The sequence below is a fragment of the Penicillium canescens genome (genome assembly GCF_028828765.1).
Source record: "Penicillium canescens strain IBT 15451 chromosome Unknown utg000006l_segment0_segment0, whole genome shotgun sequence".
NCBI classification, from domain to species: Eukaryota; Fungi; Ascomycota; class Eurotiomycetes; order Eurotiales; family Aspergillaceae; genus Penicillium; species Penicillium canescens.
In genome coordinates, this window is record NW_026703968.1 from 598,760 (window position 1) to 625,308 (window position 26,549).

The 26,549-nt window shown below is 50.6% G+C and overlaps 8 protein-coding genes across 8 annotated transcripts; 1 reads left to right on the top strand and 7 right to left on the bottom strand.

Moving 5' to 3' along the window:
• Positions 1-272: 272 nt before the first annotated feature.
• On the bottom strand, positions 273-5,354 carry N7446_009159 (putative protein kinase). The gene is made up of 5 exons (XM_058517904.1): positions 4,084-5,354; positions 2,706-4,026; positions 1,518-2,645; positions 760-1,485; positions 273-704 (listed from the first exon to the last, which is right to left on the bottom strand). Exons 2-5 carry the CDS (start codon positions 3,830-3,832, stop codon positions 515-517), a joined length of 3,171 nt encoding a protein of 1,056 aa, XP_058368692.1. The 5' UTR covers positions 3,833-4,026; positions 4,084-5,354; the 3' UTR covers positions 273-514.
• Positions 5,355-5,619: 265 nt separating this feature from the next.
• On the bottom strand, positions 5,620-8,187 carry N7446_009160 (uncharacterized protein; the record flags this gene model as incomplete). The annotated part of the gene is made up of 1 exon (XM_058517905.1): positions 5,620-8,187. One exon carries the CDS (start codon positions 8,185-8,187, stop codon positions 5,620-5,622), a length of 2,568 nt encoding a protein of 855 aa, XP_058368693.1.
• A 1,560-nt stretch (positions 8,188-9,747) lies between these two features.
• Positions 9,748-10,926, bottom strand: N7446_009161 (GTP cyclohydrolase I; the record flags this gene model as incomplete). The annotated part of the gene is made up of 4 exons (XM_058517906.1): positions 9,748-10,050; positions 10,101-10,405; positions 10,473-10,606; positions 10,676-10,926. 4 exons carry the CDS (start codon positions 10,924-10,926, stop codon positions 9,748-9,750), a joined length of 993 nt encoding a protein of 330 aa, XP_058368694.1.
• Positions 10,927-11,792: 866 nt separating this feature from the next.
• N7446_009162 (WD repeat RBAP46/RBAP48/MSI1 family protein) lies at positions 11,793-13,422 on the bottom strand (the record flags this gene model as incomplete). The annotated part of the gene is made up of 6 exons (XM_058517907.1): positions 11,793-11,967; positions 12,030-12,515; positions 12,578-13,039; positions 13,094-13,199; positions 13,266-13,343; positions 13,398-13,422. The coding sequence occupies 6 exons, from the start codon at positions 13,420-13,422 to the stop codon at positions 11,793-11,795; spliced, it is 1,332 nt and encodes a 443-aa protein (XP_058368695.1).
• Positions 13,423-13,899: 477 nt separating this feature from the next.
• N7446_009163 (chromatin-binding exonuclease XRN1) lies at positions 13,900-18,128 on the top strand (the record flags this gene model as incomplete). Its single annotated transcript, XM_058517908.1, has 2 exons — positions 13,900-15,589; positions 15,640-18,128. 2 exons carry the CDS (start codon positions 13,900-13,902, stop codon positions 18,126-18,128), a joined length of 4,179 nt encoding a protein of 1,392 aa, XP_058368696.1.
• A 1,687-nt stretch (positions 18,129-19,815) lies between these two features.
• On the bottom strand, positions 19,816-20,748 carry N7446_009164 (uncharacterized protein; the record flags this gene model as incomplete). The annotated part of the gene is made up of 3 exons (XM_058517909.1): positions 19,816-20,316; positions 20,344-20,532; positions 20,575-20,748. The coding sequence occupies 3 exons, from the start codon at positions 20,746-20,748 to the stop codon at positions 19,816-19,818; spliced, it is 864 nt and encodes a 287-aa protein (XP_058368697.1).
• A 308-nt stretch (positions 20,749-21,056) lies between these two features.
• Positions 21,057-22,481, bottom strand: N7446_009165 (cytochrome P450; the record flags this gene model as incomplete). Its single annotated transcript, XM_058517910.1, has 3 exons — positions 21,057-22,249; positions 22,321-22,389; positions 22,448-22,481. The coding sequence occupies 3 exons, from the start codon at positions 22,479-22,481 to the stop codon at positions 21,057-21,059; spliced, it is 1,296 nt and encodes a 431-aa protein (XP_058368698.1).
• An 832-nt stretch (positions 22,482-23,313) lies between these two features.
• On the bottom strand, positions 23,314-26,252 carry N7446_009166 (snoRNA-binding rRNA-processing protein PWP2; the record flags this gene model as incomplete). Its single annotated transcript, XM_058517911.1, has 5 exons — positions 23,314-25,135; positions 25,188-25,435; positions 25,484-25,979; positions 26,044-26,156; positions 26,235-26,252. 5 exons carry the CDS (start codon positions 26,250-26,252, stop codon positions 23,314-23,316), a joined length of 2,697 nt encoding a protein of 898 aa, XP_058368699.1.
• Positions 26,253-26,549: the final 297 nt, after the last annotated feature.

Below are 26,549 nucleotides of genomic sequence, written 5' to 3' on the forward strand. Positions count from 1 at the left end.
TATTTTTCTTTGCTTTTATTCCAGTACGTGCAGATAGTCCAATCCGAAGTCTCTGTTATATGAAGAAAAACTCGAGCTCTCTGGTAATCCGAGGTCTCAGCCGCCTTTTTACACCTGGCCTGATGGCCTGGGCTGGTTGAGCGTGCGGTAAACAGGCAAAGTCTGATTGTCCGGAATATGCTATGCAGTAGCTGTTGTCGATTGGAAGAATTAGACTAACCAGTCATGCAGCCTACGTAGGATTCCCCACAGTCAAACAACCCTGTCATCACCTCAGCCACTACTGATGCCACCCGTACCATCTACCATCCACCTACTCTAGCAGTACACCCTTTGAAATGAACTTAAATAAAGTAAATTTTAATTTGAAGATTTATGCTCAATGGGCAATAAGTAACAAGCAAGCCCAAGTCCCGAATAGTGAATCCCGTAAACATAAATGCAAACCATTCCACCTGCCAGGTCCGATGCAGTTCAAAAGCAAAGAAGGAAACATTAAAAAAGATATCACTCGTCACCCGTGCGACGAGCCATGGCCACTTGTATCTTGCCTCGTGCGCTTGGGATCCCGATCACTGCTCGTCACCGAAGCTTCAGCCTTGCGCTTGTCGCGGTCCTTTTGGTTCTGGTACTCCACGCGTCGAGCTTCCTTGCGGAGAGCCTTGGATTCAAACTCGTGCCAGTCTCCTTCAACATGCTCCAATCTGAAAATGAGGTTAGTAAGTGTATCAACAAGGCGTGTGGATTGGGGATACGTACTCAATCGGTGGGTGAGGAGTTGGTTCCTCCGATACGAAGTAGGGATGTTTGAGGACATCTTCGGCACTAGGCCGTTGAGCGGGATCATAGCGGAAGACGGAAGAGATAAGGTCCATGGCACCAGATGTCAGCACATCACGGTAAACATCCTCGAAAACGCGCTTCTTGCGTTCGGTTGGCCGCATGAGGTGGAACCATGGCATCTCCACGAGATCTGGCCATTCGGTCTTCGTGGGAGTACCCAAAAGATTGTAGAGCTTGTCCATCTGGCTAAGTTCACCACCTTCGCCGGGGAATACAGCCTTCTTGGTGAACATCTCCATGCAGACACATGCAGCACTCCACACATCCACAGCTGGGCCGTATCGGGTCTCGCCAAGAAGTAGTTCAGGGGGACGGTACCAGATGGTAATGACGCGGTTGGTGTAGTCGAGTTGGCGACTTTTGGAGAAGAATCGGGCCAGACCAAAGTCGGCAAACTTCAACAATCCTCGATTACTGATCAGGATGTTGGCAGCTTTGATATCTCGGTGGAGGACACCACGGTGATGAAGGTAATTCAGACCTTCAAACATCTGTTTGGCAAGATCCTTCTTGTGGGCGAGGGTGAGGGAGAAAGTAGGATGGTTGATGAGACCAGTTAGATCGTGGGACAAATATTCAAAGACCATGAAACATTCGTTCTTTTCGACCATAACCTCGAGAAGGTTGACGACGTTGTGATTTCTGAGATGTTGTAGCAACTTTATCTCTCGCACCGCTGTGACGGGAAACCGTCTTTTTCACCTTCCATTCGGATTTTCTTGAGCGCAACCTGCCGCTGGGTGTAGACATGGATTCCCTTGAACACTTTGCCATAGGTACCGGCACCGATGACAGACTCATTGCCCGGCTTTCGGAAGTAAACAGAATCAGAATCGGCAAACTCCTTAGGAATTGTGGGTGGAGGTTTAGGGCGAGTGAGGATCCTTTTCTGCTTGGGTGCCTCTCTCAGGGGCTCTGGAGACGGTTCACGGCGACGATCTGGTCCAGGAGGTCGATCACCTGGCCGTCTATCACGGCGTTGATCAAACCGGCGATCATCTCTTCGGTCTCGCGGGTCGCGGAATTCTCGTTGTTCACGGAAGTCTCTGCGATCCCGTCCACGATCACGTCCACCCCGGTCACGGCGATCATGCCTGGGTTCCGGTTTGAACTTGGGCAGTGGCCCGTTGGTCAGCCGATTGCGAGGCTGTGGTGGCTCGGGTGCACGAGGGGCCGGCTCGCGAACTTGCATCCTCTGAGCAAGATCAGGTACAGGTTTCGGCGCGGGTGAAGGTGCAGCCTTGGATTTGAAAGCAAAACTGAACTTCCCGCCTTTGTTCGGAGTCGAGGTATTGGGCTCATCAGTTGGTGGTTGCATGGATGGGGCATTCTCGCTTTCCGGTGCGGGCTGTGCCTGATTATCATCATGGTAATCTCTATTGGAAGATCGAACATGAGGGATCTCCCTGTTTTCGCCTCCCCGAGGGGACTGAGGGTCATTGGTGGAACGCGGTCGATTGGGGGTCTGTGAGCCATGGCTGTGTGCCGGGTGAGGGTTATGTTGTCCTCCACGACCTCGAGACCCCGAAGCAGTCCATTGCAAATTATTAAAATGCCCCTTTGCGTCACGCTGCGGATGTCCAGATTGATAATGATGGGAGCCAGGGCCGGAAAATCGCCGGTCGGGCCCTTGGTTTGAGAAGTTGCCCCGATGACTACCGCCAGAGTGACCACCTCGGTAAGACCCACCATATGGGGACTGAGGGTGATGGTTCCCAGGGCTGTTGAATTGACCTTGATTATGAGAATAATGCCCGTGCCCGTTCTGTGAGTAGCTATCCTGTCGATAAGGAGAGGCGTGACTGGGAGAAATGTCAGAATAATTCAGGGACATAAATGAAAGATGTGGAGCGTCATCTCACCCAGGTGCAGAATACGCCGACGGGCCATTCCAGCCACCTCGTCCAGAGTAAGGCGAGCCTGGTGGCGGGGAGCCATGGTATGAGCCGGCCGTCGGGTGTTGAGGGGATGTTCCATAAGGTCGAGTATCAAGATGTGGCCGGGACGATCGACGATATGGCTTCTGTCTCATATCTGGTCCATGCGGTCCGTGCATTGAAACTGCATCTCGCGGCTCACCAAAGTTATCAGAGTCAAAACTCGGGATCGGGCGTGGTGGAGATGGAGACCTAGGTCTGTCGTCCAGAATGGATTGAATTGGACGGGTAGCATTCATTTCAGAGAGAAGCCTTGATGTGTGAGATGCTACAGAGAGTCTGGAGTGTGAGCCTGCGGAATGCCGCGAGTTCGAGCGATAGTGAGATCCGTGGTCACTGTAATTATCACCACTTAGCGATCGAGACCGTCGGTCAGGTGAAGGATGAAATCCCCGGTCATGAACTGGTGATCTAGATCTTCCTGGGCGTGGAATATCTGGACGGCGACGGTCTTTTCCACGACGATCCCGGCCTCGTCGAGGTGATCTTCGCCTGGGACCACCACGGCCCTGGAACCGGCCACCACGTTTCTTGAATGAAGGGCTTCGGTCTCGTCCTTCGCCGTGCTTGCCGTAGCTTGACTGTGGAGGGAGAGGAGGTCGGCGGCCACGGGGAGAGGGACTTCGAGTTCGTTGGCGTTTGAATGGGGGTCCTGAAGGTGACTCGTCTCGTCGAGTACTCGGGTATTCTCTGTTGAAAGAACCGGAAGGGTGGCCGTTCCAGTCGCCCGCTGATGATGGTCGATTCAAATCCGGTCGACGGTTGTTGAAGGGGACAGGTCCAGGGGAACCTCGAGGAGGAGATCGATCTGATGCAAAATCACCAGGGCCGTGAGAAGGGCCAGGGCCAAAGCGGGACGCGCGTGGTGGCGACCGTCCGGGTCGGTCAAAATTGCGGGTATTGGGCCGATATGGGCGACCTCGGTCACGCCCTCTACCTCTTCCTCGATCACGGCCTGACCCTCGACCTCTGCGCCGGTCCCCGTCACGGGGATCGCGGTCTTGGTCAGCGCTCCACTGGTCTCTCAACGGACTCCTACGGGACCCAGCCATGTGAACTGCGCCAACGGCATCTGGTTCAAATAAAGACAGTAGAGAAGTTCAACAAGCGCCGGTACTTGGACGTAGGCTCGATCTGGAGATAAAGATGAAATGCGTAGGCGATCCAACCGTGTCCGCGTTTCCAGAAGTCTTTCGGGGTTGGGGGAGGCGGAAGGGTAGTTTTTCCGGGTACCGGAAAGTCCGCACTATCAAGCACTGATGAACATTAACGTGAGCAAAGAAGTTGACTGGGGCATACGCACCTATTCAGATTTATCAATACACCATTCAGGCAGAATAACTACTTTGTCGTAAGCGCTGCATGGGGGTTGAATAGCCTTGGGGGTTGAATGGGCCCCGTTGCGGCTCTACAGGTTGATTCGACAAGATGACATGCAGCTGCTGAAACATGTGCAGCTCGTCCTTTGGTGTGATTTCTGGCCAGGAGACTTGCCTTGGGTGCCGAGTATGTCCACTTCTAGCTCAAAGAATGATCTGAAGGGGCAGTTGGTGAGCTGACAGGGTTAGTTCAGATATCGGAGCTCTTTTCTCGAGTCCGATCCGCACTCTGTACAGTTGCCCGTGGCGAAGCCACTTCAGACCGAGTTTGCTTGTCCGACAGAACTATCTACGTATTGTAGGCCAGGCTAACTGCAAAAAAAGATGCTGTTGTGAGCCGTCGACTGAACCCGTTGAATCATCGGGTCACACCATGAAAATCAATGGTCGCTTGGAGCATTATCATTCGCCCCAGTGATCATCCAACTGCCAACCAGGGAGTATCGACTCAACACGTCATGCTTCTCTGTTGAAACCAAATGCCAGTATCACATCGAGGTCAATTTCCCGGACCTCACATTGTAGGCCTGTCAACCCTCCTGTCGGGTGCAAACGAAATGCAGAGAGTCGTCGCGATTTACAGATAAACTGATGGCTTGTTAACCGGAGAAAATTGCCAGGGAATAAAGCACGGGCGGATATGATTTCGATCCTGGGTGAGCTGAGCTGGCATCTTGTCCGTTTCTGCAGTATAAGCGGGTTCTCATGTTGGCACATGTTGATCCATGGGGGAAAGTCGATAAGAACGGTGACGATGCACCGAAGGTGACGGAGTCAATGTACGAGACGCTCAAGGCAAATTCCAACGCTTTTTCCACCCTCGTAATTTCCGGGAATGTAAGTCCGCAACGCTGCGCCCTGTCGAAATGCTAGACCGACTAGAGGTCTGACCATAGTCAACCCCGCCCTCATATTCAACCACAAGACATCCAGTTCTAGGACAAGGAGCCCACAATATGCAATCTAAGATCAAGAAACGCCTGATGGTATGGTGGTTGAAAGGAAAGGCCGGGCCTGAAACTTTGGGCCGCGATCGAGCGGGATGAGCTGGTACAGGGACACCCGACCGTCCTCAAACGGGGGGAAGCACACATCACAAATCGACCAGGGGGCATTATTCAACAAAAAGGAATCTGTGCATGATCAGTAAGGGCGCATGCCACGTTGAAGAACTAGGGCGGAGATGGAGGTTGATGTCATGGTCGAGGTTGAAGCGTTGGATCAGAAGGTGGTGTCACATGGGGATCATGTGATGTTATCTCTTCAAGTTAGGGCAAGGAGGTTCATATATCACTCGTTACATTAATTGTTCTAATCTTACAGAAACCATGACAACTCTTTTCTCAGCAATTGACAGGTCATTCATAATGCACAGATCCCGCGATCCTCAACGTCTCTTAACTTTCCCTCGCCAATACTCCATACACAGATTGTCATTGCAAAGGTCGGTCAGTGGGCATCTACTTGGGCAAGGCACACTGCTCGCCCAGGAACTGTTGCATCTCATCTGCCCTGTAAAGAGAATCATTCACATCAGGAGCTTCGTACACCTCCAAGGTGAGTGAACTGTCCAGTTGACGGTGCGTATATTCATCGTTTGTCAAGATATCCAAAGGGATCAATCCCCAACGTTGGATTGGACTGGGAGCAAATGAATTGAGATTGATGTGGACAAAGCGAACGGGATAGTAGACAGGATACTGCACAAAGTCAATCCCACTACTCATGAGGCATCGGACTTCCCACGTTATCCATGGGTACGCAATGGGAATAGGCTCCTCCCAGCGATGCCAACCTGTCCAATGCGGAGATGGCGTATGTTTCCGAGGGTTGCGCTGTGTCTCATGTGATTGTAACAGGAAGACTTCACTGAACATGTGTCGCCAAACGAACTTTCGTAGGCCAGTGCTTGTGATTGCAAGAGTTTCAAGGTCTGCGCGTGTGAGGTGACCTGCAATAAGTGCAAGGATTTCGAAAATTCCAACGAAAGGATCGCCAAGAGAGAAAGAGCTGTCACCCATCGCGTCTTCATTCGGGCTTGGAAGAGCTTTTTCGGCAAACTCTGGGATCGATGCAAAGAAAGTCTTACGGTCAGGGCCATCTCTTGGAAAAAGATTGAGAATAAAACCTTCACCTGCAGGATTTAGCCCCAAGACACCTAGGTTGTCCGTCAACACTCCCATAAAGAGGGGCTCTATGGGGTGATTGGAAATTGACCGTACTAGTCTGCTGTGGAGAGAGAAATATGGATTGGTAGGTGGGAAGCATTTGACCTGAGAAGTTGAAATTTCTTCAGGGGTCTGTGTATCTTCAGGAAATACCCCGTCTTTGCCAATTTCGTTGTCCAAGAGATCAAATGTGGGAAACGGTGCCCAACATCCGTCACCTCCTCCAAAAGGAGTCTGGCGATGAATATTGCTAGCCTCATCGGAAACTGCTCGAGTAACTTGAAGAGGAATATCTCCAGCCGGAGTAGATCCCTCGCGAGAAGCATTGTCAGCCTGGTTCACACCACCCATAGACCCTGCATCTGGTCTGCGTGATGACCCACGGGCTGGATTAATAGGCGGCGGGCGTGGTGTGCTTGGGCGTGGAGGATACGTAAAAAGGCGACCCGAAAAGATAGCCGTGTTAGTCAAACGGCAATGCGTCAATCTCGGACGTGGATCCCTCGAAGCAGATAAGCTAAACCCAGGGGGTCGCCTTGCTGCTAGTCGTGGATTAGACACCGCAAAAAGCGGGGCCGATGAGATGGACGAAGTAGGCGCAGAGGCGTGCAGTATTGTCGGACGAGGTCGTGGATCCCTCACAGTAGACGAATCAGGAGTGGTGCGCAATGTCATACGCGGTGTCAACACGCCAGGCGGCACCGAGGAGGCAGGCAACTCTGGTGAAGGGGTGCGCGGTCTTACCGGACGGGGATTTCTCATGGTAGCTGAATCAGACGAAATGGAGCGCACCGCCAGGGTCGGATTCGACACTACAGGCGAGAGTGACGAGGCGACCGGACTGGGTAAGCGAAGACGCACTTCCGCCTCACGAGGAGGTGGATCAATAGTGGGACCGGAGGGAACAGACAGAGTTGGTGAAGCAGCGTGTGGATTTATGCGAGCAGATGAAACGGATTCAGCCAAGCGCGATATTGCCAAACGGTGATGCATTTCCAAGACTGATCTCATATCTCGATTGCGCTCAGCAGCGGCACTGGGTACAGCAGATGAAGTTGACGTAGCAGAGAGAGTCGAAACTTCAGGGGCAATTGGTGCGTCAAGAGTCGGTGCAGCAGGAGGCGGGCTTAGTGCGGTAGAGGGAGCCGGCAACCAAGGAACACGGGGGATAGGCTGCATGACACCATGAAACCTCGCAGGTGGAATAGCCACAATATGAGCGCCTTCGGGGGTGATGATGATCCATGGAGGTGTCTGGTGGGTGCGGCCTCGACCAGGGGTAGTCATTGGCTGGAGTTGGTCAATTGGGATGCCAACAAGCAGCTGCTGCCGGACGAGCCATGCTTCCAGCATGCGCTCAGGAGAATATGGCACAGCACCTTCGGGCCATGGAGCTGGTGACGATGACGATCCTGGCTGGCCGAATCGAGATGCAAAGGATGTACCACGTGTAGGTGACACGGTGTTGGGGTTGGGAACCGTAACAGAGGGGTTTTCCGCAGGCAAAGGAGACACTGGTGGTAGCACACGATCAGAAGCTGCACGGTACATTGGATCGTCGAGCATGATCGGGACTTCGAAAGACTCAGGCAGCAGCAGCTCAATAGATTGAGTCGCAACAGCTTCAGGATTTGGGCCAGGTCTCATAGTTGATGGCTCCACGGCTGCTCGTTCGGTACGAGGAGTAATCGGGCCTGAGTCAAGTCGCATACGGCCTTGGAACGTGTTAATGGGGTCCAGGATCACTGGTGGATTTTGTGGCTGAAAAGAGGGTGACTGGTGTCCAGGACTGGGAGACTCGTCTCTGTCAGAGCCAGTCATGGAGCCTTGAGCGGCTGGACGCTCTGCACGATCACTCATGATGATTCGATGTATCCTTTTTGCTGTTTTACCTTTCCTTTTTCTTATTTGCTTTTTTGTTTTTCAGGGAGTTTTGAGGCTTCGGCAGATAGGGCTGGGGGGCTCGACTTTTCAGGCAAATTGTCAGTATGCGGTCAAACAGCCGGTATGATCCACAACAAATGCCAATGACATATGCTCAGTGTTTGGGATAGGGAAAGCAGCAGCAGAACGAAACGTAAACAAAGAACTTTGTGTCACTCGTTTCTGCCAAAGGCAGCGGTCTTGTGAGGCCGAACGTAATGTAACGAGAACAGGACGTCAAAACCCGTCAGACTCCGCTTATTATATAAGACAACTGCCGGTAGTCGGGCCCGGTGTTGAGCCCAACCTGACTGACAGGGTGAACTCTATGCACAGGTGCCGGTTGCACCGCCAGTATAGGCAGGGTGTCATGGAACAGGCATATGGGTATGAGGCAGATTGGGAGAGTAGATCAGACATGAGCAAGAGACTTACGGTAATTTCGGGCTGGTGACCACTTCAGCGGTGGAACTGATCGTGAAGTGAAGATGCCACAGGCAGTGGCCGGCAGTAGCTGGGAGTTGATGAAGCGCTGGGAGGTGCAGAGGTGCAGATACTGCACGTATTTGTGCAGAAAGAGAGTATGGAAATAACGGTGGAGCAGGATGGAAAGGTGGAAGAAAGCAAGGTTGAGGTCGAAAGGGGAAAGAGGGAGGTGGGACAAAAAGATGGGTGAAGATAAGTGTAATAAACGAAGTGCGAGATATGTAACGTTATCGTATGCTTATTTGCACAGGCTCCTGAAGTGAGGATTATATGCCCGTATAGTGGTGTCGCAGGCCCGTATGCTCGTCTCGCTCGGGATATCTTGTCGTATTTGAGAATTTGTTCTGGCGAATAACCAGAATCATAAGAGGCAAGCACCACTTAGCCGTTCCAATTTCAAACGCTCAACGGGGCACTTTGGAGATAACTCAAGAAGTCCTCGTTTTCCCATGCTGGTCCCTGGCAATGGTTACTTGGAGATTTGTTCAGGATATGCATAATTCCGCTTATTCCTGAGTGACGAAACAAGACAAAATGGGAAGAACACTGGTACGTAGCACATATACAAAGATAAAGAAGGAAAAAATGATTCCTAGGTAGGAATAGTCATACAAAGTGGGGGAATCAAGTGTTGAAACAGCCTTGCCAGCATCATTGAGATCGAGGTTGAAACTCACGGCTAGATAGCAAAGGCCTCTTGAGGGTAGTGTTAGTAGGATTTTCTTTTTCTCTCTCCTTTGTTGATCAAGGAGAGGGTTCCATCATGTTGTGAAGTCGTCAGGCAGATTGCGAGAACATAACTTCATAGAACAAGGGAACATGACATAACAGGGCAGATGATGCCGAAGTATATGCAAACATTAGACAAGACAGAGAAACACCAGTTCACGCTCTACATTGAAAAGGAAAAAAAGCAAGAGCACCCAAAACCTGTTGAAAGGTAACCGCCAAAACTCCGGAATCCGTAAATCAGCGCCCCATAATTAAGCACGGGGTTGATGACATGGGTCATTATCTGCGGTTGAGGAGCGTCAAGAACTCCTCTCGAGTCTTAGCGCTGGACCGCATGCATCCAAGCATGCAGCTGGTAGTCGTGGTGCTGCTGACCTTCTGCACGCCACGCATGACCATGCAAAGGTGAGAAGACTCCATGACGACACCTACACCACGAGGCTTGAGGACTTCCGAAATGGCAAGGGCAACTTGCTTGGTCAAGCGCTCCTGGACTTGAAGTCTGCGAGAGAACATCTCTGCCAGACGAGCCAGCTTGGACAGGCCAAGGACACGACGGTCAGGGATATATCCAATGTGCATCTAAATGAGGTCAGGAAAGATCGCGCAACTTGGATATCAATGATTCATACCTTTCCAGTGAAGGGAACCATGTGGTGTTCGCAAAGCGAGAAAACGTCGATATCCTTGACAATGACCAACTCGTCGTGGTCCTCGTGGAAGACGGCGCCGTTGACCAGATCCCGAACGTTCTCCTCATAGCCCTTGGTGAAGTAGAGCATGGCCTTGGCGTATCTCTCCGGGGTCTCGCGAAGACCTTCTCTCTCGGGATCCTCTCCGATACATTCAAGAATGGTCCGGATAGCTCCGGACAGCTTCTCAATTCGTTGGTCGGTCTCCTCCGGGGTCGACTCCAGCCGCTGTCTAGTTCCGGGGCCTGATTGCACTGATTAGATACAATTCCCGTGGGTATAGTGTTCAGAAGTGTAGCTGGCATCACTTACAAGGCCAGCTAAGGCCATCAAAGTCGATGGGTGGGTTCATTGTGTAGGGGCTGGCAGGGCGGCTGACGGTGGCCGGAGGGGTTAATGGGCCGCCTTCATCCCGGGGGTCGCGGGGAGGGTCATTCAAAGTAGGTCTGTATCCAACCGGTTAGCAAGAGGTGAACGATAGGCCACGTATGGCGAATATATCGTCAGGTACGCACCGGACTGGGACAACGTTGCGAATTGGCACCGATGCAGCGGAAGTGGACTCGGTGGGGACGGCAGCTACAGTCTCGGGTGCAAATTGCAGGGGAACTCGGGGTTCAAAAGAGGAACGGATAGAAGAATTGAGGCTCTCACGCTCACGCTCATCACGGTGACCGGTGGACGATCGCTGCAGGGGAGAGCTTCCATTCAACATGTGGGACGGAATAGCTGACGGCTTCGAGGCTGGAGGGGAACCAGAACCCATGATGTGTATGAGAATGTCGTTGACGAAGTATAAAATAGCAATCACCGTTTCTCGATGATATAGCAGAAAATAAGAAATTCTAATCTTACAGAAGAAATTTTGGTCAGATTAGTTGCCTCACGGGACGCTAACCTTCTTTTTCCCCCCGCTCTGCCCCCCAATTTTATTCACCGCCCGGGCTATCGTTATCTGCCATGTCGATCACGTCCCACTTACAGAAGGCCTACATGTTTGCAGCATGCATGTGATGGGCTGTACATTGCTTTTTAAAGTCACAAAGTTAGTATGGTTCTAATACGTCAATAGGCAAACTCGCTTACCCATGTATATAGCCTCAGCCCTATTCGGTGAATCATTAAGATGAAATGCAAATCCTGTTGATAGTCCCGTAGGATCAAATGGCATACCCAGCTAAGCCCTTTAACCCATACACTGTTTGATTTGTTATAATCCTTGTGGTATCATATAAGACTGGTTGGCTCGGTGCTGGTAATACCCTAGTGAGTTAAATAGCGCACTAGAGTGCTATTTGATTGTCACTTGCCATTATTCCCAGATATATATTTAGCCACTCTATCATGTTATGTTTCGACAGGAGCTTTGCAGAATTTTCACCTAAGACATGGCTGGCTAGAAACCTGGACAGCCCGTGGTTGCCTCGTTAACGGTCTATTGGATCATTGGAGCGCCACAAAAAGATCAGGGAAAGCTCACTGCAGAGCCTAAGTTTGACAAGGAGTACCATAGATTGTATATCAAAGGATTGGTATTTTGAATAGTTACTCATTATTGTCCTTGACTCGTCTGCACCGAAGAAACACCGATATGGCAAATAATTGAATGGGCATCTGCATGTTAAGAAAATATCACGCCTCCAGCTCTTCAGTGGGCACATCGTCCAGATCCTTGCCCACGATGGCATCGGCCACCTTCCACACCTGCAATAGATTGTCCTCAGCAGCAGAGCAAAGAACCCAGGGGTCACTAAGGTTCCAGCTGAAGTCAGAGATACGGTTTGTGTGTCCACCGTGCATAAATAGCCTGGGATAAAGTCAGTGATCAGCTCAAATAGATCAATACAAGCAAGATACAGTGCCACATACAGCTCTGGTGGCCCATCCTGGGCATCCTCCGGCGTTTGCTCCTCGCCTGCTCGGCTGAGGTCCCAGAACATAATCTTGCGGTCGTAGCTGGAACTGGCCAGGACTGACTCCTCGAATGGATGCCACGAGATCGACTGAACCGAGTCAGTGTGACCCTCTAGCGAGTGTAGCTTCGACTTCAGGTTGCGGAGATCCCAGATTCCGATGGTCTTATCAGCAGAGCCTGTGGCCAGGATTGTCTCGGCCGCCGGGTTGAAGGAGATGGAGTTGATAGCATCGCGATGCTGGCCATCAGCTGAGGCAGCCGCACGTGTAGAGTCATCTTGACGGGTGTCAAGGATCTGAAGCGTGATGTCATCGGAGACGGTTCCGATGAGGGAGGAATGAAGAGGGTGGTGTTGAACGTCGTTGACGATCGATGAGTGGTGAGTGAAGGTGCGGCTTGGTCGAACTGCCTTGTTACCCTTGGTGTATGTGGTAATATCCCTGCGGTCCAGCTCGGTCAGTTGCTGGTTGAAATGCCGTCCCTTGAGACAATCAATGCTTACCAGAGTCGAACAGTCTTATCCTCGCTACCTGTCGCAAGGTGGCCAGCTACGTGGGGGTTCCAGCTAAGCCCAAAGCCTTCGGCCTCGTGGCCTAGAAGCTCCATTTGAGGGTTCACTGTGCCGGTTGGCAAGCTCGGGTGCTTCGAGCGATCCCATATCATCACTCGTCCATCCGTGCACATCGTCGCAATGATATTAGGATTCTGGGGCTGGTAGCGGGCCTTGTTTACCTCGCCCTTGTGGTCGATCTTCTGAACGATGTTGAATTTGATTTCCATCTGGGGCTTCTTGGAACTTCCACCGTAGCCGCCAATCTCTCCCTTATCCTCATCGTAGTCATCGGGATTCGGGGCATTGGGGTTAGGAAGCTGAACATGCGCAATTTGAAGGTAATTCTGCGCTTCGCCAGTGGTATGTGTGCCAATGAGAAGACGATGGGTCGAGTAGGGCTTGTCTGGGACTCTAAAGAGGTGCTTGGTTAGATCGACAATCACGATGGGTGAACTTGGAGCATACTCTTGCTTATCTGGCAGCCACTGTGTTGTAAGTGTCGGCCATTCTAGTGCCGTGCTCAGGATCATGTCATAGAGGAATGGCGCATTCTTCTTCCATGTTTTGTACTCTGCGCGCATTGAAAATTAGCGCTGGCTACCATTGGGTAAATTGGAAAGGCGCTCAGTATAGCTACCTTCATTGATGATCTTCTCGTCGGTGTGCTCCGTATCGTGATCCTGGTCCTGGTCCTTCTCATGCTCGTCACCAGCACCTAGACATTATTAGATTGGGACTTCTAGCAGTCTGCGAGGTTATTGAAACACACCATTCTCCTCTTCATAGGGATCCATGACCGCCAATATGTGTAGAGCGAAAAACGAAAGAAAAAGAGAATATGGATTAGAGGGTTGCGATATGCGAAGGAGAACGAGCCCAACGCGCAACCGCGTAAAAGGTCTTGGCATTTGCGCTAGTCCTATTTGGTAGGCGGTATAGCCAAGAAACAGCATCGTGGGAATAGCTCGCCAGCTTTTGGTGCCGCATCATACACTCCGAACAGCGTCAATTTCGTCACTTTTCGCGTTACGTTCCCATTTCCTTCTTCTTACTTTTTAGCTATCGCTGCACGTCCTCATCCTCTTCAGGACTGCAGTCCCTCGGCGCACTTTTCTGTCCCAGATTCACTGAGTCACTGGATGATCTCACCTTTTGTCGCATTTCTGCTTCAATCCTTTACGAGTACCCCTCTACGATCTCGACTCTTACGAACCCTCGACTACGGTCGTTTCCTCTGACGAAATATCATTTGAACTGGCCCAGATCTCATCATGGGTGTCCCAAAATTCTTCCGCTGGTTGAGTGAGCGGTATCCCGCGATCTCGATGCTGATCGCAGAAAGCCGGATACCGGAATTCGACAGCTTATACCTCGATATGAACGGCATTATCCATAACTGTACGCATAGTGACAGCGATTCCCCAACCTTCCGAATGACGGAGGATCAGATGTTCATTGCCATCTTCAATTATATCGAGCATTTGTTTGGCAAGATTAAGCCCAAGAAACTTTTCTACATGGCCGTTGATGGTGTCGCCCCGCGTGCGAAGATGAACCAACAACGTGCCCGTCGATTCCGAACTGCATTAGATGCAGAGAATGCGAAGGAGAAGGCTATTCAGCAGGGGCTGGAAATGCCCAAGGAAGATGCCTTCGACAGCAACTGCATCACGCCCGGTACGGAGTTCATGCAGAAATTGACGCAACAACTCAAGTACTTCATCAACAAAAAGATCTCGGAGGACACTGACTGGCAAGGTGTTGAAATTGTGCTCTCTGGTCACGAGGTCCCCGGAGAAGGAGAACACAAGATCATGGAATACATTCGTTGCTCGAAAGCGCAGCCCAACTATGAATCCAATGTTCGCCACTGTCTTTACGGTCTCGATGCCGATCTGATCATGCTGGGACTTCTCAGCCATGACCCCCACTTTTGTCTTCTTCGTGAAGAAGTGACCTTTGGTCGCCAAGTTTCGAAGAAGCCCAAAGAACTGGAACATCAAAACTTTTATTTGCTGCATCTCAGCATGGTTCGCGAGTACCTGGAATTGGAATTCCAGGAGCTAGAGCAGGAAGGTGTTTTAGATTTCCCATTCGATATGGAGCGTGTTATTGATGATTTCATCCTCATGGCATTCTTTGTCGGAAACGATTTCTTACCCAACTTGCCGAACTTACACATCAACGAAGGTGCTCTTGCCCTCATGTTCAAACTCTACAAGGAAGTACTGCCAAAAATGGGCGGTTACATCAACGAGCAGGGTGTTATCAACGTCCAACGCTTGGGCATGCTTGTGGAGGCATTGAGTGGCGTCGAGCATCGATTCTTTGAGGCTGAAAACTCCGATGCCCAATGGATCAAATCCAAGAAAAACGACGGATCTCTCGAACTACAACAAAAACCAAAGGAGCTTACCCTCACTCCGGCCCAGAAGGACATTCTCAAGACGGTCAAGAAGTACGTTCTGAACCGGTCTGATAAGGCCTCCGAACCTCTTGACCTTCCTCCTACACTCCCCGCTCGTGACCGTAGCTTCGTTGAACGCCTTGCGGATGAGCTTCGCTTGTCTTGGTCTTCTATCGATAACGAGAACGGCGACCGATTCATGAGACTTCAGCTCCCTCAGCCCCAAAGCGATGGAGACGACGAGGATGACGAGGATGAAGAAGCATCAATGGCTGTCCACCGCATCATTCGGAAATACGAAAAGGCCAAGGTACAAGAGATGACCCCCGAGGAGGCCCAGGAGGCGGCGGAGAAGAAATATGACGCCAAGTTCCACGAGTGGAAAGATAACTATTACCGCTCCAAGTTCGGTTGGGGCCTTGACAACCAGGAGGAGATGAAGAAGCTTGCGCGGAACTATGTGCAAGGACTGCAGTGGGTCTTGTTCTACTATTACCGTGGTATCGCATCATGGCCTTGGTTCTTCCAGTATCACTATGCTCCTATGATCTCTGGTGAGTGGCACTGCATTCCTGATTTTATCTTATTGCTAACAGTTGAATAGATGTGAAGTTTGGTCTGGATGCAGACATGAACTTCCAGCTGGGACAGCCTTTCCGGCCGTTTGACCAGCTCATGGGTGTCTTGCCAGACCGCAGTAAGAAGATCGTTCCTACTGCCTATTGGGATCTGATGACCTCGCCTGAATCTCCTATCTACGATTTCTACCCCCGTGATTTCGATCTCGACATGAACGGCAAAAAGATGGAGTGGGAGGCTGTGGTCAAAATTCCATTTATCGACGAAAAGCGACTTTTGTCAGCGCTTAAGACCAAGGAGCATTTGCTTTCTGCGGACGAGAAGGGAAGAAACGACTTTGGCACCAGTCTCAAGTTCACCTATTCCCCTGATGTGAACTTTATCTACCCCTCTTCAATGCCTGGCGTGTTCCCTGACCTTCCAAACTGCCGCTGCATTGAGAACATCTTCGACCTTCCCGCTATGGATGGATTAGAGCCATATGCTGGTTTGATGGACGGTGTGCATCTAGGCCAAGCCGCGCTGGCTGGCTTCCCTACCATCAAAACTCTGCCTCATCATGGACAACTGGGCTTCCACGGAGTCTGCGTTTTCCAACAAGATAGCCGAAATGAGAGCCAGGTTATCACCCTTCTTGACCCCGGTAGTCGGTCTAGCGTTGAACTAGCCAAAACGAAAATCGGGAAACGTGTCCATGTGGGATACCCATTCTTGCAGGAGGCTCTCGTGGTTCGTGTCTCGGACGAGCTGTTTGATTATATCCTCCCTCCAGGCGAACAACACCCTGTGTCTATCCCTCACACCCCTCAACAGATTGAGCAGTGGAAGAAGAAGGCCAGTAAGATTGAGAACACCTACAGTAAGCGTCTGGCAATGATCATCGGAGATGTCGAGTCCCTGGTCCACATTCAACTCCTCAAGGGTATGTCCAAGACGGACGCAGGTGCCACCATCAAGGAGTTTGCCGATATTCCCGGCCAGGAGACAGACTATGCTTTGCAGGTTGTTGTTGATGATGTGATCAACCCCGATGAGCGTTTCATTGAGCGCGAGGCCATCCCTATCGAAGAAGAATTCCCAGAGGGCAGCCGTGCCTTCTTCTTGGGTGACTTCAACTACGGAAGACCAGTTCATATTGGTGGGCACGAGGATGGAAAGGTAAATGGTTTGATCGCGGCCGTGAAAGGTCGTGAACCCGAGTTCGGACGTGAACGTGTCAGACAGGCTGAGCAACTTTGCCCTTACATGCCTTCATACGCTATTGCCCGTAGCCTTCGTCTCAACCCGTTGGTTCTGGCCAAGATTACATCTTCTTTCACCGTTGATGTTGAGGGTACTCGTGCAAACCTTGGTCTCAACTTGAAGTTCCAGGCCAAGCAACAGAAGGTTCTCGGATACTCCCGTCGTGGAGAGACGGGCTGGGAGTTCAGCCAGAAGGCAATCGACCTGATCCAGCAGTACATGATCAACTTCCCCGAATTCATTGCTGGTATCCAGCGCAACCCCCAGGGTGACCGTTACTCGCCGACTGATTTCTACCCTGAGGAGACTGCTCTTCTGAAGATCAAGGAAATCAAAGATTGGCTGAAGTCTGTCGAAGCCAAGAATTTCGAGAGGGTCCCTCTTGACGCTGAACAACTTGACTCGGACATCGTGCAACTGATCGAGCAGGATGCCGATAACCTCAATCTGGGTCAGCCACAGATGCAGCCGAAGAAGGTCCGCGGTGTCCCCCGCAGTGCCCTCCTTCGCCCTGCCGATGTTGAGCATCGTCTCGGAAACCAGACTTTCAAGCTTGGTGACCGCATCGTCTACGCTCAAGATTCTGGCAAGGTGCCGATCGCTACTCGCGGCACTGTTGTCGGTCTCACTAGAACCCCACGTACCCTTCTGTTGGATGTTGTCTTTGACGTCTCATTCATGAGCGGTACTACATTGGGCGGCCGATGCTCGCCATTCCGCGGTCAGACTGTCTTGGCCTCGTCTGCTCTCAACATCTCCTACCGCCAGTTGATCACCAGCTCCCGTGCTGCAACCAGTCAGCAGACCCAGCAGACCCCTACTCCTTTGACTGTTGCCGGTTACGGTGCACCCTTGGGCCCCGGTGGCCAAGGACAGCTGCAGAACGCAGCCACCCCACCTCCCCTGAGAGGCTCTTTCCGTGGTGCTGTATCCGGACAGGGCAACGGAGGCGGACGTGGAGGTCGCGGAGGTTTGAACAACGGCCAACATGCCAACCTTCCCTTCCGTCCTCACGCCAACGGTGGTCCTCCTCGCGGTCCCCGTGGCCGTGGAGGCTTCAACGGCAACCGAGGCGGCTATACCTCAGTGGACAACAGCGACCCCAGCGAGGGCGTTGTCCAGAACAACCCCAACTTCCGCCCCCAGAACTACAGCCAGGTTCCCCCACCGCAAGGAATGGATCGTGGACGTGGTCGTGGTCGTGGCCGTGGCAATGGATCCCGTGGTAGAGGTCGTGGTGGGCGAGGTGCCCTTGCGGCTGGTGCCCAGTAGGAAGTGGAGTGCTATTTTGAAGCTTGGGGAAGAATTGGAATTTGAACGGATTTGGATTCATGTATCATATGGAAGCTTGCATATGTACCGGATACTATCTAGCGAATCTTGGCTTTCCTTTTCCGTTTTATTGCTCCCTGCTCACCCCTGGGCATCCCGAATACTCTTCCATTTCTAGAACTATTATATGTAAGGTATAACACTTACTCTTCAACCTCACTACCTATCAGCCTGGCAACCTCGAAATCTCAATCTCAATCTTCAGCCTCACAACGTGATCTAAAGCGAGGAGTGGTGACCCATGTTCCTGGCTGAGATCTGGTCAATTGTTTGATGTATGTAAATTGGTAAGCTGAGTCACCCATCGGAAACATATCGGCATCTCTGAGAAAGATTAGTCTGTTTTTTGTGATAGGTTAAAGGCAAAATTTAAGGTGTTTTATATTCACATACATGGCCACAGTTACTCTGACGCGTTCCAAGGTCAAGGATATTGTTTGGGTTCTCGTGTCACTTGATCAACCTCCAAGGATAGTAACATGAACATGAACCCTGGCCGGAGACTCGCTCTCATTCTGCCAGCACACGATACTTCGTCGACGAAATCAGAATACCCTCTCGCGCCGTTTGCCATTCACACCAAACATGAGCCATCATCACAAAGCCTTTCCGTCACCACACCCATTCCGATGCCTTTATGCCATATCTGACTCGTCAGATCTACCAATAGAAGATATATACTATCCTAAGGTAGATGTTGAATATCTCGAGGACCATGTGCCCCGCGGATACCACCCAACTCCCATCGGAGGTACCTTTTGTAGTGGCCGCTACACTGTCGTTCACAAGCTTGGGTTTGGTGGATATTCAACAATTTGGCTAGCCCGAAATCAGTAACGCCGGCGCTACGTATCGCTAAAGATACTGACTCCGAGTGCATCGCTAGATAGTCACGAGGGGGAAGTCCTGCTTTACTTGATGAAGGGTGACCATACTTATTCTGTAAAGCGACTGATTCCGCCGCTGCTGGACCAATTCTCGTTTCATGGTCTAAACGGATATCATCGGTGCTTAGTAGGAGAGCCTGCTGGTGTTAGTATTGCCTAGTCTAAGGAGGATAGCACGAATTTCATGTTTCCACCAGACTTTTCTAAGGCCAATGTCCAAATGATACTCTTTAAATTCTTGTATGAATATATGCGCATAAAGATTTCTGCGCTTACGCCCTAAGATGACCGAGTACTAGCAATTACACGTCTGCAAGGCTGATGCGGGGCAAAGCCCTGTTATATATTATTGAGATGAAATTAGGACGATTTCATGTTTCTTCCCGTACCAGACTGCATAGTCAGGTCTTCCCGACAACGTCCATTCTGGCTCGTTGAAGGTCACAGGGCCAAAGCCCTATATCCGCTCTAGGTGTATATATTACCTCAGAACTATCTTTGCCTTTTCGGTCTTCCTCCTGAATCCTCTTTGACAGACAAAAGTATACGAATGTAGGTCTACAAACTCAAAATCACCTAATGGACGCCATGAAGCTTTAAGGTTCACACTAAGAGAATTCTATAAGTCGATATTCAGCTAATAACGCTCTTAAGTGATAGATATTAAGGTTTAGGGTTACTATTAAATTTTATCGATTTCGACGGAACTCTTATAGATCACCGAACAACTGGCGGTCCCTTTATTTCATAGGAGGTCCGCAGAAAATTGCGAGACTTAATCTGTCGTTTGCAATACACCTGTTACAGCTTGTTTGCGTAGGACTACGAACTCTGTGCACGCACGCACGCACTTTGCTTCTGCCTAGAAGACGCTGTAAACGAGTTCCTGCAAGCACTATAACCTCATCGGGCAGTGCTGGGACGGAAATGAAAGAGGCATCTAGTCCTATACCCTCGCTGTCAAGCTTGTCCGTTGTCCTAAGATCGGCGATCTCCAACCCATCGCATGCTTCTCTAGCCCGGACCAAAATCGTCAATGTGCCACTGTCCATGTGAGCTGGACTGAAATGAACTCTATCGCCTAGTCTATCAGAGTCATAGAAGTTGACACCCAAAGATTCATAGTCGAGAGATGGTGTACCTATCAAAGACTCCTTTGAGTCTAGGATGCTAGACAATGTACTGAATAGTTGACTTCGTAAATTGGTCCACTCCTTTTCGTGTGAAGAATTAGCTCGAGGCTATCACAAAGTTAAGGGACGACTTACATCGTGCAAGGCTTCGACGGAACATTGAAATCCTAAAGGCGGAGAATATTCGTTCTCTGCGCCCTTTTTGTTGAAGTATACGGTCTCCTTAGGAATGGGTGTTTTTCCACGAACAAGTTCAGAGTCAAAGGCTGAGTAACCTCTTGTTTTCTCTTTTACTTGGGTTGGCAATTGGAAGAATCCACGAGCCTACGGCCATGTGTCAGAATCAGAACTCAATGCTGGCTGTACAGAAAGAAAGGCCCTTGCATCTTGGAAAACACTATGTAAACATTGTTGAGTCAGTTTTGGAGCCACAAGTCGAAAAGCACCAAATTGATGCAGAGCTGTCTGTGTACTAGAGATAGTAGAAGGGCTTTGCTTTGTAGCCAAGTCAATAAGGGGAAGGCAGTTTTTCGTGGACATCTCGGTGGTAGGTTGTGAAAGCGAGCACTGTTTGTACCGTCAAGGGGAAATTCCCCTCGTCTACGGAAGGCTTTGGTGACTAAAACCGCAATTCCTGCTTGCGACACGTAGGTCAACGAAGGTCTTCCACTGCCATGATTCGCCAGCTATAGCGGCAATGTCGTGTGGCATAGCAGCAATTATGTTGGCAACGTGCATGTCCCCAACCCATCAATTTTATCGACTTCGACTGAACTCTCCAAAAACTGAACCAAGGGCATAACAATCCCAACAACCCTAAAAGAAACAGCAAACTCCAACCACGCCTCTCAAATCCCAATAGCTCTCTTCCGAAACAACACATGCGAGTTAAGATTTGGCAAAATGTGCTCCCCAACATGAATATTAGCAGGTCTCTCATCGCCAGCAAGCTTGAAATCATAGTCAAGAATAATCCGACTCATAATCGCCTTCAGGGTATTCGCCGCGAAGAATCGACCGGGGCAAGCCTGACGCCCGAATCCGAAATGCATGTTTGTCGCACTGATAGTCACAAAGCTGGCAGGCGAAGTGACAGCCTTCTCTGTATTTTCCTTCTCTTTCTTGTCGCCACTTGGAGTGGCAGCAGATGCGGCCAACTCGGGAGACAATGCATACCGGTCTTCGGGTTTTCGACACCACCGGAATCCGTCGAAGGTTTCTGCATCTGGGAGGAAGTCCATGTCTCTGCTAATTGGGCCTGCAGCGAAGCAGATATGTGTTTCGACGGGGAGTGTGAGACCATCGTGGAGGGTAACTGGTTCTTTGACGATGCGGTGGACAGATACTATAAAGAGCAGATGATTAGCGCTGATAACAACATTCCCAACCTCCTCCTGTAGTGAAAGATAGAATAACTCACATTCACCAGGCGGACCAAACCGCTGCGACTCACGCATAAAACTGTCCAACCGATGCTGTTCGACCAGCGCAGCCTGAGTCCCCTTATACCAACCATCCGGCAGTGTCCTTTTCATCTCCTCCCTCAGCGGCTCTAAATACTCCGGCATAATGATCAAATCATAGATATTATGACACAAAGCCATAGTACTAGTATGAACAACAGCTAGCGTAACCAGGAGGAGCATATGATGCGCCAGGAGCTCCGGATCAAGCGTCTCGCCCTGCTCCTCACCAAGATCAATCATCCACTGCAGGAAATCATCCGGGCTCGTATAATCCGGGTCATTTGCGAGGGCGGCCTGTCTGCGCTCATGAACCATAGGTGCGAAGAGATCCTTCGCGAAGCGGAGTTGCTTTTTCATTTGTTGGACTGATGGGAGGAAGAGCGCTACTAGGGGTCGAAGGTAGGCTGGGAAGGGGCGTAAGAGGACCACGGTAATCCCTATGTTTTTTGTGTAGCTGCTTGCGATGTTTAGCCATTGTTCATTGCGGCGAAGGACGTCGCCGGCCATTACGCGTGATGTGGCTAGGGCGATTAGGCGGGTGAAGAGTTCGTTTGGGTTGATTTGGATCCAAGTGTCTGGTTGAGGGGTCTTAGTTAATGTGTTCTTTTTCTTTCTTCTAGGTGGGTTGTGGTAATGTATGTTGTACCTTCGCATTCTGGGAGGAGTGCGTCGAATGCACCACGTAGTTCGTCGATGACTCGGGGGACGATGCGACCTGGTTGGGGACGTCAATTATTTGGGCTGGAGTGTTTAGTACGTAGGGTTGTATTTACCTAGAGCTGGAGTCAACTTCTTCCGAACGGTCATCGATGGTAAATAACTATCGATGATGATGTTGGTGTATTGGCCCAGCGCATTCTATATCAATTAGTCCGAATCCACAGTGTAACGTGGCACAGCCTGGGGAATCACTTCATATTGTGCATGTAAAGAACTGAGTTGTGATGGAAGCAGATGCCTCAACTCTTGTTGATACTTAGTAGGCAGGACGATGACTTCTCCGTCGGCTGTTAGCATGCGAAATGGTGTATCCTTGTACTAGATGAAGGTTAATAGGGCTGAGTTGGACACTGATATAGTATATACCTTTTCATAGCCTTTTTTGATCATTGACGCAGCCTTTGGGTAGTACATGATTCTATTGAAGAAATCAGGCAGGTAAGGGTTATACCTGACCGTCGGGATATGCTTCAAGGTGGAGGGTTGTGCCCGTCGCAGTATGTAAAGCACTGTAACGAAGACCGCGACAAGGGGCCAGAAAGCTGACCCAGCCATCTGCAAGCTCATCGGGGATGGAATATTGTCTTGCACTGAAGGGGAAATGGATTCTGATAAATATGGATTCAGGCCTCCAAGACGGGGAGTTTTAGGAAGTTGCTTGGTGGTATGAAGGACAGAGAGGGTGGCACAGAACACATTCGGATAGTATTGGGGAAGACTTTTTTATTTGGGCAAGGCGTTTGCTATAGGCGAAAATAACAAAGAGACGCCCGTTTGAGGTCTCTCAGGGCGGGTTATTTAGATATTAATCACACAAAACCAGGGAGCCCCTGTCTATTTCCCCTTTTGAGTCTTTGCTACTATATACAAAACGCCTGGCTCAGATGCAAGTAGACATACACGAAGAAACCCATAGAAATCATTCAAGGCCAACCCACTCACCCTCGTCATCGTCAGCGTCGACCATCTGATCATCAGCACCGTCGGTCTCGGCAGTGTCCATGGCCAATAGAGCACTGCTGGTGTCCTTAGATTCAAGAACAGGCTTTGAAAGCAGGTAGTTGAGATCATAGAGGTTCTTTTCGGTCAACCGCTTCAGGTTCTCGCGGATGTCGTCGACAGCACGCTGAACGGCGCGAAGTTCAGGTGCGAATACACCTGTGTTGTCCTTGAGGTAGCGACCGTGGCTGCTGAACATGGACTCAATCCACATGAGATTAAACTCCAAATGGGGTGTCTCTTCCGCGGCATGTGCAACAAATCGGAGCAGGCGAGGTAGGTAAACGGAGGGCACGGATCGAACCACATGGGGAATATCCGACGGAGGGATTGACTCGTAGACGGCACGAAGAAGCTTTTGTTCGTTCAATCGGAAAGCCATGATAAGAGCCTTGAGGAAGGTGTTGTCCTCGTCGACGGTGTCGGAGGCGGCAGCTTCCTTGGCGGCGTCTAGCGTGGCAAGGATGCTGGACGGTGTGATAGTGATATCCAGATCAAAGGGATCAAAGATAAAGTCAGTGTCCAGGCTGTAGACGAGCAGACCTTCGGTGGAAGCAGCACAGAACGACCGTCCAGTCGGCGCAAAGTCAACAGATGTGACCCGCACTTCGGGGCGAGTGGTTCGTGCGCCAGCATCTCCGCGCTTCGCACCGGGAAGGGTGCGATCCACGCGGTCTTCGTGGTCAGAGGCTTCACCGGTTTCGTCGATAAGAGCACGGGGACCAGCCTCAGTCAGATCACGACTGTTAAGGAATTCCTGGGTGCCATCAAGTGAGGTGTTGACGGAGACAGTGAACTTCTTGATCAGTGATCCTGTGCCGACATCATACAAGCAGATATACTTGCTGTTACCACCGGCCAGAATGCAGCTACCGTCTGCACTGTAGGTGATTCTGTTGAAAGATTTGGTACCTGCGGCATTGGCAGCAGTGCGACGGTCCGCAATTCGTCGTCCTCCGGAGACGTCACGGCGGCCATCAACTCCGCCTTGCTGGATAGCGTCTTCAACTGACCAGAAGGAAAGCTGGCCGTCTAGGGTAGATGCTGCGACTTGCTTCCCGTCCGGGCGGAAAGCCACACTGAGAATGTCGGACATGAGCTGAAGAGGCTCACTGGTTTGCGAGCGTCCAAAAATGCTCCAAATACGAACTGTGTGATCCCAGCTTCCACTAACAAGATGGTTGCCATCGGAAGCGAAAGCGAGACTGGAAACGGGGCCTTCGTGACCGGAGAGCTGGTCAAGCAATTGACCGGTTTGCACAGACCACACATGGATATCGAACGAGTCTGGGGAACCGGCACAAACCACTTCACCACTGGGGTCCACGGCGAGCGAGCCAAATGAGAGTCGGGATGGAGCGGTGAAGGTTCGGAAATTACGGTAACGGATAAGATCCCATGCGCGAATGGAACCGTCCAATGATGCCGTGAACAAGACACTTCCCTTCTTTGCGAATTGGCATGCCGTCACTCCACTTGTGTGTTCCGTGAATGTGACAATGCAGAAGCCTGATTTGACATCCCACACCTTAATTTTTCCATCATCTGCAGTCGTGACAATCTTGGTGCCGTCTGGCGAGTATGCGAGGGCATTCATAGAATCGAGGTGCCCTTGTTGCTTGAGAATATAGGACTCGGATTGCCACTCCCACACAAGTAGCTGACCGTGCTTGGATGATCCGAATGCGAGCCACTCGCCTGATTTGTTGATAGTCACAACATCAATGTTGCTCTGGGAGACACTAAAAGTCTATTAGCACCTATAAAAGCAATGCGACCTCCAGCATGACTTACCTTAGAAGATGAATCATGTTGAACTCTGGCAGGTCGTAAAGACCAAACAAGCCGTTGGAGAATCCCACAACTAAAAGGTTAGATGGGGCGTGGAACGCAGCACAATTGACTTTGGCATCGTTCTGCATGAAGAAATTCTTCTTGACAATTCTCCACCGTGCCTCTGAAATATCCTCCATTGTGTCCTCGTCCTTCTTTGTGACATATTCCCAGCGAAAGAGCGCACCATCTTGGCTAACAGTGTAGATCTATGATCCAGTTAGTAGTAATTTCGACTGATGTTCGATGAAACGTACAGATTCCTGGGACGCATTGAAATAAGCAGCTACTACACCCTGTCTATGTCCTGCCAGAGTAGTTGGCTCGAATCCTTCCTCCGGATCCATACTCCATACTCGCGCCGTCAAATCCTTGGCAGCAGTGAGCAAGAAGCGCGAATCACTGGACCACTCGACACTTTGGATATCGTCGAAGTGGGCGGCGAGGTCTCGGTGTAGAACGAAGGGAGCGAATTCAATCTCTCCATTGTTCTCGGTTCCAGGAGTAGAAGGGGTCTGCCAGATTTGCAGGCGTCTCCCCACACCAACGGCGAAATGACGTCCAGAGGGAGAGAACTTGAGGGCAGAAACTCGGGATTTGAAGGAAAAGTGGTGAATGGCGATGCGCCGTTGGAAGTTGGTCAAAATGGCGCGGCCATTCTCGTCAACGGTCAAGAGAAGGTTGCCCCTCGGCGAAAGATCGAGACGGTCTATGTTTGTACGGTGCGAAAAGGGCAGGGTGTAAGAAGTGTTTCTATACGGTCAATGGTTAGCTGGCTGACTTTTAAGCTTGCCGAAGAGGTACAGGAAGCACATACTGCACCAGATCAAAGACAGAGACCCTGTTGCCTACTGGCGACAGCAAGCATGTTCCATCGGGAGTAAAGAGAAGATTTCCTTTGCGATAGACCGTCCCCAAGAGGTTGGAGAACTAGATTGGTGTCAGTGACAAAATCATGATCGCGGATTGATTCCAAGCAATTTCGTATAATATTAAGAGTGTACTCACCTTGAAATCGGTCTTCATTTTTGCTGTTGCGGGATCCCGAAGATCAAAAAATTAGAGATATTCCAGGTGATAAGGCCGGATCATCCAAGCCCCGACTCCGAGCCCAACACAGCTTAGCTCGATACGCTAGTCCTAGATAGGCAAGGCGAGGTATACTCCAGAAAACGAAAGGAGATTCAGGGGGAAGCAGCGACGGGCAGTTCGAGCAATCCGATTCCAACTTGACTCCTCCTTTTCCCTCCAGGAGCTTCATTCTTCCCTCTCTCACCCGGGGTTCTCTGTGTTTTCTTCTTCTTCTGTTCATTCTGAATTGTT

Bases quoted from the DNA above. Each gene is read 5' to 3' on its own strand.
- N7446_009159 (XM_058517904.1), bottom strand. From the start codon at position 3,832: ATGGCTGGGTCCCGTAGGAGTCCGTTGAGAGACCAGTGGAGCGCTGAC. The intron at 2,646-2,705 runs GTGAGATGACGC...CATTTCTCCCAG, and splicing joins TCGGCGTATTCTGCACCTGG to TCACGCCTCTCCTTATCGAC. The intron at 705-759 runs GTACGTATCCCC...CCTCATTTTCAG, and splicing joins ACTCCTCACCCACCGATTGA to ATTGGAGCATGTTGAAGGAG.